The 12,365-nt window shown below is 44.2% G+C and overlaps 1 protein-coding gene across 1 annotated transcript; it reads left to right on the top strand.

Moving 5' to 3' along the window:
* The first annotated feature begins 2,187 nt into the window (after positions 1-2,187).
* On the top strand, positions 2,188-3,561 carry LOC128194422 (uncharacterized). The gene has a single exon (XM_052870019.1). It carries the CDS (start codon positions 2,188-2,190, stop codon positions 3,559-3,561), a length of 1,374 nt encoding a protein of 457 aa, XP_052725979.1.
* Positions 3,562-12,365: the final 8,804 nt, after the last annotated feature.

Genomic DNA, 12,365 nt, shown 5'->3' with positions numbered 1-12,365 from the left:
TAATATCCGGATTGCATATGGAGTTTATGTTCCAAAACACAGTATTATTTACCGGATTTAGTAATCAAGAATATATTTTCAAATTTGGTATTCCATTCTATATTAGCTAATTTAAAACTTATTCTTACATACCGGATTCTCCAATCCGATATTGCTTTCAACTTCAAACTATTGGATTGCTTAATCTAGTGATACATACTAGATTACCTAATTCGGAATATAATTCAGAAAAACAAAAATGAGTCCCTACCACCACCAGAACTCTATCGAAGATTTATGAAAGTCATAAAACAAACTCTTACCTCTTCTTGGTTGCTAAGATAAACAAAGTCTTGGATCTTGGTTGATGGTTTTCTTAAGAGAAAAAATAGAGAAGAAGAATATGAAATGTAGTGTGATGAGGCAAGGGAGTAAGGCATTATTGGACGCAAGGAGAAGAAGAGAATTTAATTCCTTTTTATTATAATAACTTTTTAAGTTTAATAATTCTATTTATCTAGTATAATAACTTTTCAATTTTTTTTTGTTTTAATTGAATTTTTATTTTTGAAAAATTGAAGTAATAAAGTATTTATCGTTAGTATTGTACTAATATACTAATATCATTAAAGATGGTGTTATGTGGTGTTTTTTTAAATATTTTTTAATTTTAATTTTATATTTTTTTATATACTTTTAGAAAATAAATTGTCACGTGTTAAATTGATTTTGTGTCACATGACAATAACAGTGTGATATGAAAGTGGAGTACCACGTGTCACTGTCATCTCATGTGTCATTTCATTAGTGTCAATTTGGTTTTTCTATTTTTATTTTGTCTCAATTTAATCCTACTTGTTTTTTAAATTAAACAATTTTGTCCATTTCCAAATAATTAAGATAATTATAGAAAAATTTGTACAATTTTATTTCTAATTAAATTTGATTTTCATCGATAAAAAACAATACACCTAAAAAAAAGTTAATTCACCATCTATATTTAAAATTCACGATAAATTCAAATTATCTACAAGTCAACATAATAAATCCTTATTTTATTGTCTCCATATAAACTATACTATGATAATTAAGAATACAAATAAAAATACTTCGATCTTAAACTTATGGTATTATTATAATAAATTGAATATGAATTTTAAAAAAAAAAATTGGGAGGTAGAAAGCCCCTAATATTTTGGACACAAATTTAGGAATCATTGAATCCAAAACTCTTTTATGCCAATGCCTAAATACAAAATTGTTTTATTTGAAACTTTTCCCTCCACTTTTCCTGTTCTATAGTGAGACGTTTGATTTGATGAAAAGACAAATTACCCGATTCAGAACTACTTCTTTTAATTAGATTTAAACGCTGTTTTGGGTTATGTTGACAATCATAAATGCAACATTAAATGTTACTAAGAGATAATCATATTATCATTATGTAAACAATCATTTCGTACCAAAGGATGTACGGATAGAAAATACTAATAAAAGAAGAAAAATTTTAAAAATAAATTGACAACTCATACTGAGAAGGTGCGCAGAGGAGAGCGCAGATGAGTGTCAAATACCTCTACCGAGGGTAAAGAGCCGGTCGGAGGTGCCTCAACACAGCCGATCGGGCAAACGCAAAGAGAATAGACTGCAGACAGCTGTTAAATGCTCATGAATGCATGGTTAATGAGGTAACGGTCATCTTCGAGGGATTAAAGTGAGCATTGAAAGCCATTAAAAGATAAATTAATGAATAATATTCCCTGAAATTGTATAAATAGAAGTCAAAGGGGAAGGTAAAGGTTCGATTCATTTTACATACAGATAGACTTGTTATAGCATATTCTGACTTGAGCGTCGGAGTGTTTGCTGCAGGTCAACCCCTTCATACTGAGAAGGTGCGCAGAGGAGAGCAGGGGAGGAAGACCGACTGGAGGAGGAGGAGTGTTTCCGAACGGAGGTAGCAGAAGTTTTCCCCGGTCCCGTTCAGCAGAAACATTTTGGCGCCCACCGTGGGGCCGAGGGAAGTAGGAGATAACATTTACAACCATAAGGATGGATCAAGACCCAGCAGCGTGCATACAGGAGATGAGGAGAAGAATGGAGGCTATGCAAGCGGAGATGGAGACCCTGAGGGCTGAGCGTGATGCAGCCTGAGGGGCGCAAACTAATCGACCAGCTTCGGCGCGAGCCCAATCACCAGTGGTGGAAATGCCTGAAACTGAGTCGGATTCAGAGGATGACACAGGACCTAGGCCGGAGAGTGATGGTATGGGGGAAGAGCGTAGTGAGGTTGGTTCGCATCGGGCTGCTAACCGTCCGGCTCCAGCTGGTCGGGTTAGAGCACTGCATCCGTTTACGGCTGCGATTATGGAGGAACAGGTCCCGGACCGAACGTTCCCAGCTTTGGAAAAATATGACGGCTCGGGCGATCCGGAGGAGCATTTGAGGTCCTTTGTGGACGCAATGACTATATATTCACCTAGGGAGAATGTGTGGTGCAGGGTCTTTTCTTTATCAATAAAAGGAGAAGCTTTAGCCTGGTTCCACTCATTGAAACCACGAACCATCAATAGTTTCGCAACATTGAGGGACATGTTCGAACGCCAGTTTTCGGCGGGACGAGCGCGGAATCTGACGTATCTGGAATTAACCAATATAAAGCAGGAAAAAGGAGAAAGTCTTAGGGTTTTCATGGACAGGTTCAACCGAACCGCGCGGCAAGTAAGGGGGGTGGGCAAGAAGTTTACCATCAGTACTTTGGCGACCGCATTGAGACCCTCCCCGTTCGCTGATAACCTGTTCGCTGAGCCCCCATTAACCCTGGACGAATTACAAGAAAGGGCCGCTCGTTTCATTAGAATTGAAGAGATGAGGGCGGTCCAGCGAAGGCAACAGGAGCAGGGGACGAGCGCGGGGCAAGAGAAGAAAGAAGTCAAGAAACCGTTCGTCCCAAACGAACGGCCAAAGGGCCAGAAATTTAGAGATGGCCCTAGGGGAGGAAGGTACGACCAATACACCCCATTGAACGCACCAAGAATGAGGGTACTGGAAGAAGCTCTGAGTTCGGATCTCTTGAGGGTGAGACCATCTAAGTCATCACTGAAGGCAAATGGAACTAAACACTGTACTTATCACTTGAACATAGGGCACAACACCGAGGAGTGCACGATGTTGAAGGATAAGGTAGAGGAATTGATCCGAGCGGGTCACTTACGGAAGTTTGTGAAGGAAGAAAGGAAGACAAGGAGCCCGCCTAGGAGGACGAGGGTGGAAAGAGGCGATAGAAGAGAAGACCGGCGGCCCGAGCGCAGGAGGAGTAGAAGCCGCAGCCATGACCGATCGCTGCGAGGGACCATAAACACCATCTCAGGTGGGTTTGCGGGAGGATCGTCGGCGTCTGCAAGGAAAAGGAACTTAAGGGAGCTTAAGAGCGTACATAGGGTAGATGTGAGGAAGCGGCACATGCCGCCAATCACGTTTACGGATGAAGATTTCCATGCTCCCGACCCGAATGAAGATGATCCGATGGTGATAACGGCAGTTATCGCTAGATATAGCGTGGGAAAGGTATTGGTAGATTAAGGTAGGTCGGTCAATATCTTGTACTGGAAAACCTTCCAACAGATGGACATATCCGAGGACCTAATCGCCCCGTATAACGAGCAGATAGTGGGATTCTCGGGGGAGCGCGTAGACACCAGGGGGTATGTGGATCTTAGAGCATGCTTGGGAACCGAACGGAGCAAGGAAGTGAAAACCAGGTTCTTACTGGTGGATGCTAACACTTCTTACAATGTGTTATTAGGACGACCATGTCTCAATGCATTTAGGGCAATCGTCTCCACGCCTCACCTTACATTGAAATTTCCATTGGACAAGGGAAACATATGTGCCGCTCGAGCGGATCAGAGGATTGCGCGAGAATGCTATATGGCGGGATTGAAGGTTCAACCTTTATCGTCGGGTTCGCGCAGTCGGAGTAGGAGAAGACGATCGGAGGTCGCCATGGCAGACTTAGATCCAAGGACAAATACTGACGATCGCATGGAGCCGATGGGAGAAACACGGCCCCTCCACCTGGGGCCGAAGGAACAACAAAATACAACCATTGGGAGTGAATTGGAGGAAGACCAGGCCAAGCTAATTGGCACTTTGTTGAAAGACAACAAGGACTTGTTCGCCTGGACTGCTGCTGATATGCCAGGAATACATCCGGGGGTAATGTCACACAAGCTAGCATTATTCTGGGAAGCCCAACCGGTCGCCCAGAAGAAGAGAAGAATGGGTGAGGAAAAACGGTTGGCAATAGCAGTCGAGGTGAAGAAGCTGTTGGAGGCCAATTTCATCAAGGAAATCAAGTACACAACGTGGCTGGCGAACGTTGTGATGGTGAAGAAGATGAATGGAAAGTGGAGGATGTGTACAGACTTTACTGACCTGAATAAAGCTTGTCCCAAAGACTCCTATCCCCTACCGAGTATCGATGCGCTCGTGGATGGAGCGTCTGGGTTTCAAGTATTAAGTTTCTTGGATGCCTATTCAGGATATAACCAAATCCCCATGTTCCCACCGGACAGTGACAAAACGGCGTTCATCACCGAGAGGGCAAACTATTGCTATGATGTTATGCCGTTCGGGTTGAAGAATGCAGGGGCCACTTACCAACGGCTGATGGATAGGATATTTGCGGAACAGATTGGTAGATTTATGGAGGTATATGTGGACGACATGGTGGTGAGAAGCCGTTCGGTGGAGGATCATGTGCGAGATCTGGCAGAGGTTTTCCAACAAGTGCGCAAGTATGACATGCGCCTCAATCCAGATAAGTGTACGTTCGGGGTATCGGCGGGAAAGTTTTTGGGATTCCTGCTAACAACTAGGGGCATTGAGGTGAACCCAGATAAATGCCGAACGGTTTTGGAAATGAGAAGTCCGCGCAAACTAAAGGAAGTTCAGAGGTTGGTGGGAAGACTCACCTCCTTATCTAGATTTATCCCCAAGTTGGCAGAGCGAATAAAACCGATCGTGAACATTATGAAGAAGAGTTCAGGCACAGATTGGGACGACCAGTGTGAGCAATCCTTTAACGAGGTAAAACGCATATTGGTCAGCCCACCGGTCATGGGGCGACCCGACGGAGGACACCCGTTACAGCTATTCTTGGCGGTTTCAGAGGACACGGTCAGCTCGGCATTGATACAAGAGCAACCTCAATTCAAACTTGTGTACTTTGTTAGTCGAACACTGTAGCCGACTGAGACCAGGTACAAAAGGGTGGAAAAGATTGCTTTTGCATTGGTGGTGGCAGCAAGACGTTTGAGGCCGTACTTTCAGAGCCACCAGGTAATAGTACGAACGGATCATCCGATCGCAAAAATCTTGCGTAAGACTGACTTGGCGGGGAGAATAGTAGGGTGGTCTGTGGAGTTATCAGAGTTCGGATTGCAATTTGAGCCGAGGGGATCAGTCCGAGGGCAGCACCTGGCTGATTTTGAGGTTGAGTTACAAGATGAAGAAGGACCATATGAATGGATACTTTGTGTGGATGGCTCTTCGGAGAAATCCGGAGGGGGAGCGGGTATTGTGTTGGAAGGACCGAACGACTTTATTGTCGAACAAGCAATTGTCTTTCGGTTCAAGATAAGCAATAACCAAGCCGAGTACGAAGCAGTATTAGCCGGGCTAGAATTGGCCAAAGATTTGGGAGCGGTCTGGGTCAAATGCCGAACGGATTCCCAATTGGTGGTAGGCCAATTGATCGGGAGTTTCCAGACCAAAGACAGTCAGTTGCTTCGGTATTTTCACAAGGTCAAGGAGTTGGTAAAGCAGTTCCGGGCGGTGGAGTTCAAACATGTGCCTAGGGAGCAAAATGCGAGGGCGGACATCTTGTCTAAGCTCGCCAACAACAAAGGAAAAGATCACTTGTCTTCGGTCATAAGGCAAGTTATGATGAACCCATCAGTGGAGAGCTTGGTCGTTCATGAGATAACCGCTCAGCCTGACTGGAGGAAGGAAATAAGGGAGATCATTCAGAGGCAGGAGAGTGGACTGCATGTTCGGGTACAGGAAGCAAAGAAAGCCGCTCGTTATCTGATTATAGGAGAAGACCTTTATAAAAGGGGATTTTCGTGCCCTTTGTTGAAATGCGTAACCTCGGAGGAAGCCGAATATGTGATGAGGGAGTTGCATGTTGGAGCATGCGGCATGCATACAGGCCAACGAGCGTTGCGAGCTAAGGTGATACGAGCGGGATATTTTTGGCCGACGGTGGAGAAGGACTGCAAAACTTTCGTGCAGAAATGTTTGAAGTGTCAAGAACATGGCCGAAACTTCAATCGGCCACCGGAAGAGCTACACAGCTTGATGTCGCCATGGCCGTTCGCGCAGTGGGGAATGGATATTGTCGGACCCTTTCCAGTGGAAAGAGCACAGAAGAAATTCCTGCTAGTAGCCATTGATTACTTTACTAAGTGGGTGAAAGCAGAGCCGCTCGCGACTATTACTGCCGCGCAAGTTCAGAAGTTCGTGTGGACACTTGTATGCAGATATGGGATTCCTAAAGTAATAGTCACTGATAACGGGCGGCAATTTATCGATAAACGTTTGGGAGAATTTTACGAACGTTTGGGAATAAAACATGTGACGAGCTCAGTAGAACATCCTCAAACGAACGGTCAAGTAGAAGCAGCCAATAAGGTCATCGTGGGCGAATTAAAGAAAAGATTGGGAGAACCTAAGGGCCTTTGGGTAGACGAGTTGCAGGAGGTCTTATGGGGTTACCGTTGCACGCCGCACGGAACTACGGGTGAAACCCCCTTCAGCCTAACCTATGGAGTGGATGCTATGCTGCCGGTCGAAGTGGGGGAACCTTCACTACGAAGGAAGATAAGACTGCAGGATAACAATGAGGAGATGCGGGTAGAGTTAGATACTCTAGAGGAACGAAGAGAAGTGGCCATGATCCGAGCGGAGGCTACCAAGCGACTTGTGGCAAGACGCTATAACACCAAGGTAAAACCAAGACAATTTGTGGAAGGGGACCTGGTGTGGCGGAAAACAGCAGAAGCCCGACGGGACAGGTCGGCAGGAAAGCTAGCGGCTAATTGGGAAGGTCCCTTTAGGGTGGTTCAAAACTTGCAAAATGGAGCATACCGTTTGGAGCACCCGACGGGAAAGGCTGTACCCAATACGTGGAACGCATCTCATTTAAAATTTTATTTCAGCTAAGAGCTTTGTATATCTCATATTATCAATAATACATGACATTACACAGAATTTTGGTGTTATATGTAGCGCGAGGACAACCGACAGAGCGGGTGAGGCAGTCTCTTCGTGAGCTCTCACCTTGGTCTTAGAGCACGCTCCTCGAGAGCTTCTAAGACCTAAACCGCGCGGGTGAGGCAGCCTTTTCGTGAGCTCTCACCTTGGTCTTAGAGCACGCTTCTCGAGAGCTTCTAAGACCTAAATCGAGCGGGTGAGGCAGCCTCTTCGTGAGCTCTCACCTTGGTCTTAGAGCACGCTCCTCGAGAGCTTCTAAGACCTAAACCGAGCGGGTGAGGCAGCCTCTTCGTGAGCTCTCACCTTGGTCTTAGAGCACGCTCCTCGAGAGCTTCTAAGACCTAAACCGAGCGGGTGAGGCAGCCTCTTCGTGAGCTCTCACCTTGGTCTTAGAGCACGCTCCTCGAGAGCTTCTAAGACCTAAAAACCGAGCGGGTGAGGCAGTCTCTTCATGAGCTCTCACCTTGGTCTTAGAGCACGCTCCTCGAGAGCTTCTAAGACCTAAACCGAGCGGAACTCACGGCACTCTTACAAGGCGGACAAGGCGAGAAACGAAAGATATACATGGAGACGAGCAAACGCAAAGTAAAGGCGAGAAATTAACTTGGAATTTTACTGACAAACGAGAAAAGTACAACGGAAGAATCAAAGGCAATAAAATCCTAAGTCTACACCTAGGAGGGCCTCGTTGCTTCACCCGTCTCCCCGATGGCTTCAGCATCAACATTGGCATTTTGAACGGTTGGCGTAGAGGGTGGAGGATCCATGATGGGTACTAATTGGCCGTTCGCCACCATCATACTCACGTTCAGCCGAGAGTCGTCGGTGGGCACTTGAAAGAGAAGGTTGCATTGGGCGAGGGCCTTGTCGAAGCCGAGCACATGCTCGTTCACCACCTCATCACCCAGCAATTTGTTCTCTGCTTCCACCTCCACTACCCGAGCACGGAGGGCATCCCGCTCGGCGGTCAAAGTGGAGATGGAGGCACGAAGGGAATCCCGCTCGGCGGTCAAAGTGGAGATGAAGGTCGTAGACTTGTGAAGGTCAAGTTGGGCATCGTCCAGTGACCTTTGCATGCGCCGTTGGGCAGTTCGGGCTTCGGCCAACAGCGTGCTGGCCTTCTTCTTGTCTTCCTCGGCCATCCGCTCGGCCTCAGCCAAACGTAAAGTAAGGTCCTGGTTGGCTTTGAAGGAAGCTTCAAACTTTTCTCGCAAGGCTTGAAGCTCGGCAGCAGTAGATGCCGTATCCTCCGCAGCATAGGATAAGCACATGGCTGATCGGGCAGCCAGCTCCAGGGCCATGTTGGAAGCCTCCTCTCTGGTCAGTCCACTAACCAAGGTTTTTTCCTCGGAGAGAAGGTTAAACTGGAGGCGTTTGGCCACCCAGACATTAGGGCTCAACAGCCCGGTGAGGGGCGGCCCGTCGGGAAGGTGCCTCTTTGACCTATTAGATTCAGCTGAGGTCTCCCTGGCGGCCTTGCGCTTGCCCTTCTTTTTGTGCTTGGCTTCGGGAGGAGGGGCAGGAGAAGATTGTTGAGGGGGGACTTCGACCGCGGCAGGAGGGGTCAAGGTCCTTTGGATGTTGTGGGAGGTGGCCGGCGGAGCAACTGCCGAAGGAGCGGGGGAGGCACTCCCACTTGGTTTCCTAACATTACCCCCTCGTTGAGCGAAGAGGCGGGCGAAGGTGTTGTTACGAGAAGGGTCTATCTTCGATAGGTAATCTGCAGAAAGACAAGAAATTCAGTTCAGCTTTAACAGGCTGCTCAATAAAAGACGATCAAAAATAGCTTACCAAACACATTAGCCGGAAGGTTCTTGTTGCCAAGAAACCCGATCAGAACACGACACGAGGATTTGGGGGGTAGCTGACAAAGTTGATTAATCAAGTCCAGATCCTCTGTGCTCATCTGCGGTTTCGGCCAAGAGAGGACCTTCCGAGGATCTTGGGTCCAGTAAAGCGGAAACTTAGCATCCCGGGCGGGACCGGCGTTACAAAAGCTCTCGTATCCAGCCTCCGTCGGCACGACTTTAAAAAAGTGATTTTTAAAGTCCTTGTAGGAGCTGTTATAGAGAGTCAACAAGTGCTTGTTCCCGACCGTCCGCAGGGATACCCATGGCTTGGTCGGATGCGGTATCACATGGAAGAAATAGAGGAAGGCCGCGGGGGTAGGTTTAAGTGCCAAACCCGTGCAAATAGCAGCGAAGGCTTGCATGAAGGCCCACCCGTTCGGATGAAGTTGGGTAGGAGCCAAGTTGAGGGTTTTTAACACACCCATATGAAAATCAGTGAATGGCAGGGAAACCTTCAGATCTTTAAACAGGGTGGCATAAACATAGAAGAAATCAGAAGGGTATTCACCCCGACCATGACAGACGCGCTCGGTCCTCTGGCAGATAGCAAGTTTGAACCGTCTCGCATCGTCGGAATTCTTGACCAGACATGTACGGGTGATCAAATTCCGGAATGAGGCACGATTATAGAAGGAGGAAGGAATTTGCCTAACTTCGTTGGGCACCCAGTCATAACCGGGGACAGGAGGCCAGTCTCGGAGCTTCCCATCCCAGGCGCCAGTGGAGTCTACGTAGATAGCGACTTCTTCGGGGGCATCACTATCGACCAGAAGATCGGAGGAGTTCCCAGAGGGGGAAGCCTTAGCACCTTGACCGGTGACGGCGGCTAGGGAGGTCGACGGACTGGCACTATTTGACGGACTAGCAGTATCTTCATCAGCATACCCCCTACCCTCGTTGCCGGAGAAATCAGACGACATGATTACCTGGAGAAAACGGATAGAGCAGAGATAATCGGAAGAGAAGACTGGCGACGACGAAGGGAGTGGGATCAGAGTGAGAAATTACGGTGAAAGTAGGGATATTTATACTTAGGTTAAAACTAACTCAAGGGTTAAGTCTGGAACGTCAAAGGACGGGAGATCTGACGGTTCAACAGATGTGACGTTTCGGTGATGGGAGGATCTGACGGTTGAGGGGGGGAAAAAACGCTTCGTTTTTTACGCTTCCCGCCAGAATATTACAGTCAAGACTTTTTCTATCCCTAATGAAGCGCGGGGAAATTTCGTTAAAGCAGGAAGGAAGGCCGAGCGGGTGCCACTTCAAACCCTACGCAAAGGAAATTTGCTAGGGCTTGGGGGGCTTGTGTTACTACCGAGGGCAGGCAACCGACCGGAGATGAGTGTCAAATACCTCTACCGAGGGTAAAGAGCCGGTCGGAGGTGCCTCAACACAGCCGATCGGGCAAACGCAAAGAGAATAGACTGCAGACAGCTGTTAAATGCTCGTGAATGCATGGTTAATGAGGTAACGGTCATCTTCGAGGGATTAAAGTGAACATTGAAAGCCATTAAAAGATAAATTAATGAATAATATTCCCTGAAATTGTATAAATAGAAGTCAAAGGGGAAGGTAAAGGTTCGATTCATTTTACATACAGATAGACTTGTTATAGCATATTCTGACTTGAGCGTCGGAGTGTTTGCTGCAGGTCAACCCCTTCATACTGAGAAGGTGCGCAGAGGAGAGCAGGGGAGAAAGACCGACTGGAGGAGGAGGAGTGCTTCCGAACGGAGGTAGCAGAAGTTTTCCCCGGTCCCGTTCAGCAGAAACAATACTAATAATATAGATATTACAAAGTAAATATGTAAATAAAAAAAAATCAGGTTTTGTTCTTTTAGGAACGAGATCATATCCTCTAAATTTTAACTGGTTTTCATTCTCTTTTTATCACTTTTGAATGCTTTTGTCCTCTTTTGTATCCGAGTCATACTAAGCAAGTTTCAAACAAAACAATAAAGAAATATGTCTTATTATTTAAAACTAGAATTGGAATATATTATATAAACTACAGGAAATAAGGTTTTAATTAAAGAAAAAAGTTTAAGGTTGTGTTTAATTTTCAACTAGTCTGTTTTGAACATAATTTTCAACGTGTATATATTGAATTTTCGTTTTAAAAAATAAGATTTGAGTTGATTTTACAAACTCAGTTTCTAAAATTCACATAGATTAAAGATTATAAAATACTACTAGATTTTGATATTTAATAAATAAATTATTATTTTGATGAGATAAAAAAAATTCACTTATAAAAGATAGTTGGTTAAATGATGAAGTTATTCATATGACATTTTTCACAGACAAAACATTTTGACAACTTATATGTTCTCATGCTCATTAGAACAAAATATATATGTTAAGACAAAATATTAAATAAGACAAAATATTAAATTGACTGTAACAGACTAATGTAATAAAAAAATGGTGATAATATTGTAATATTAAAAAATATATTAAATTATTGTAACGTGAATTGATATAACATTGAAGCATTTATTCCAGCTCCTCCACCCATTAGTCACAAGACCACCTCCTCTCTATGACCACTTACCCCATTACTGTTCCATTGATAATGATTAGTTCCTATGCTATTCAAAACTTGATTTGAGTTATAATTTTTTGAAAGAAATATGTTTTAATAATTATTATGTATGCTACTTCAAAATAGATTTGAGTTATAATTTTTTTTAAGAGAACTATGATTTAATAATAAAATATGATTGATGTTGTGATAAATTGTGTTAATATATCATTCTTATATAAACCTAAAATGCAAATCAAACCTCAAAAGTCATTCAATGGAACGATTTCCATTAACAAAAGCATAATATATAAAGGTTCTTAAAAATCATTAATCTTGATACATCTTATTTTTAGAATCACAAAATTTTTAATAGAAACTGAATATTTGTAAGCAACACGATCACATGACGTGGAATCTCATAATACAAAATGTACAAGATGTCCATTAAAACAAGTTCTTATGTTATGTAATAATTAATCAAAGATGAATGCGAATCGAATCACGTAAAATCAATCTAATATATCTTGAACGTATTTCATCGATGTATATATTATACTGTTTATAGTCAAATCCTGTATTTCTCTTTGAAGAAAACTTTTTATTGGTTACAAATAATCTTTCAAAATGATTTAACGACTAATTTCTTGATAGTTAAACGCGAGCTTAAATGACTTAGAAATGAAACGGAAAATTGTAAGAAATTTATAGAAAAACAAAATTGTAACATTATT

The sequence above is a fragment of the Vigna angularis genome, chromosome 1, assembly GCF_016808095.1.
Source record: "Vigna angularis cultivar LongXiaoDou No.4 chromosome 1, ASM1680809v1, whole genome shotgun sequence".
NCBI classification, from domain to species: Eukaryota; Viridiplantae; Streptophyta; class Magnoliopsida; order Fabales; family Fabaceae; genus Vigna; species Vigna angularis.
Note: the sequence above shows the minus strand (reverse complement) of the source record. Positions and strands in the feature narration are given on the sequence as shown.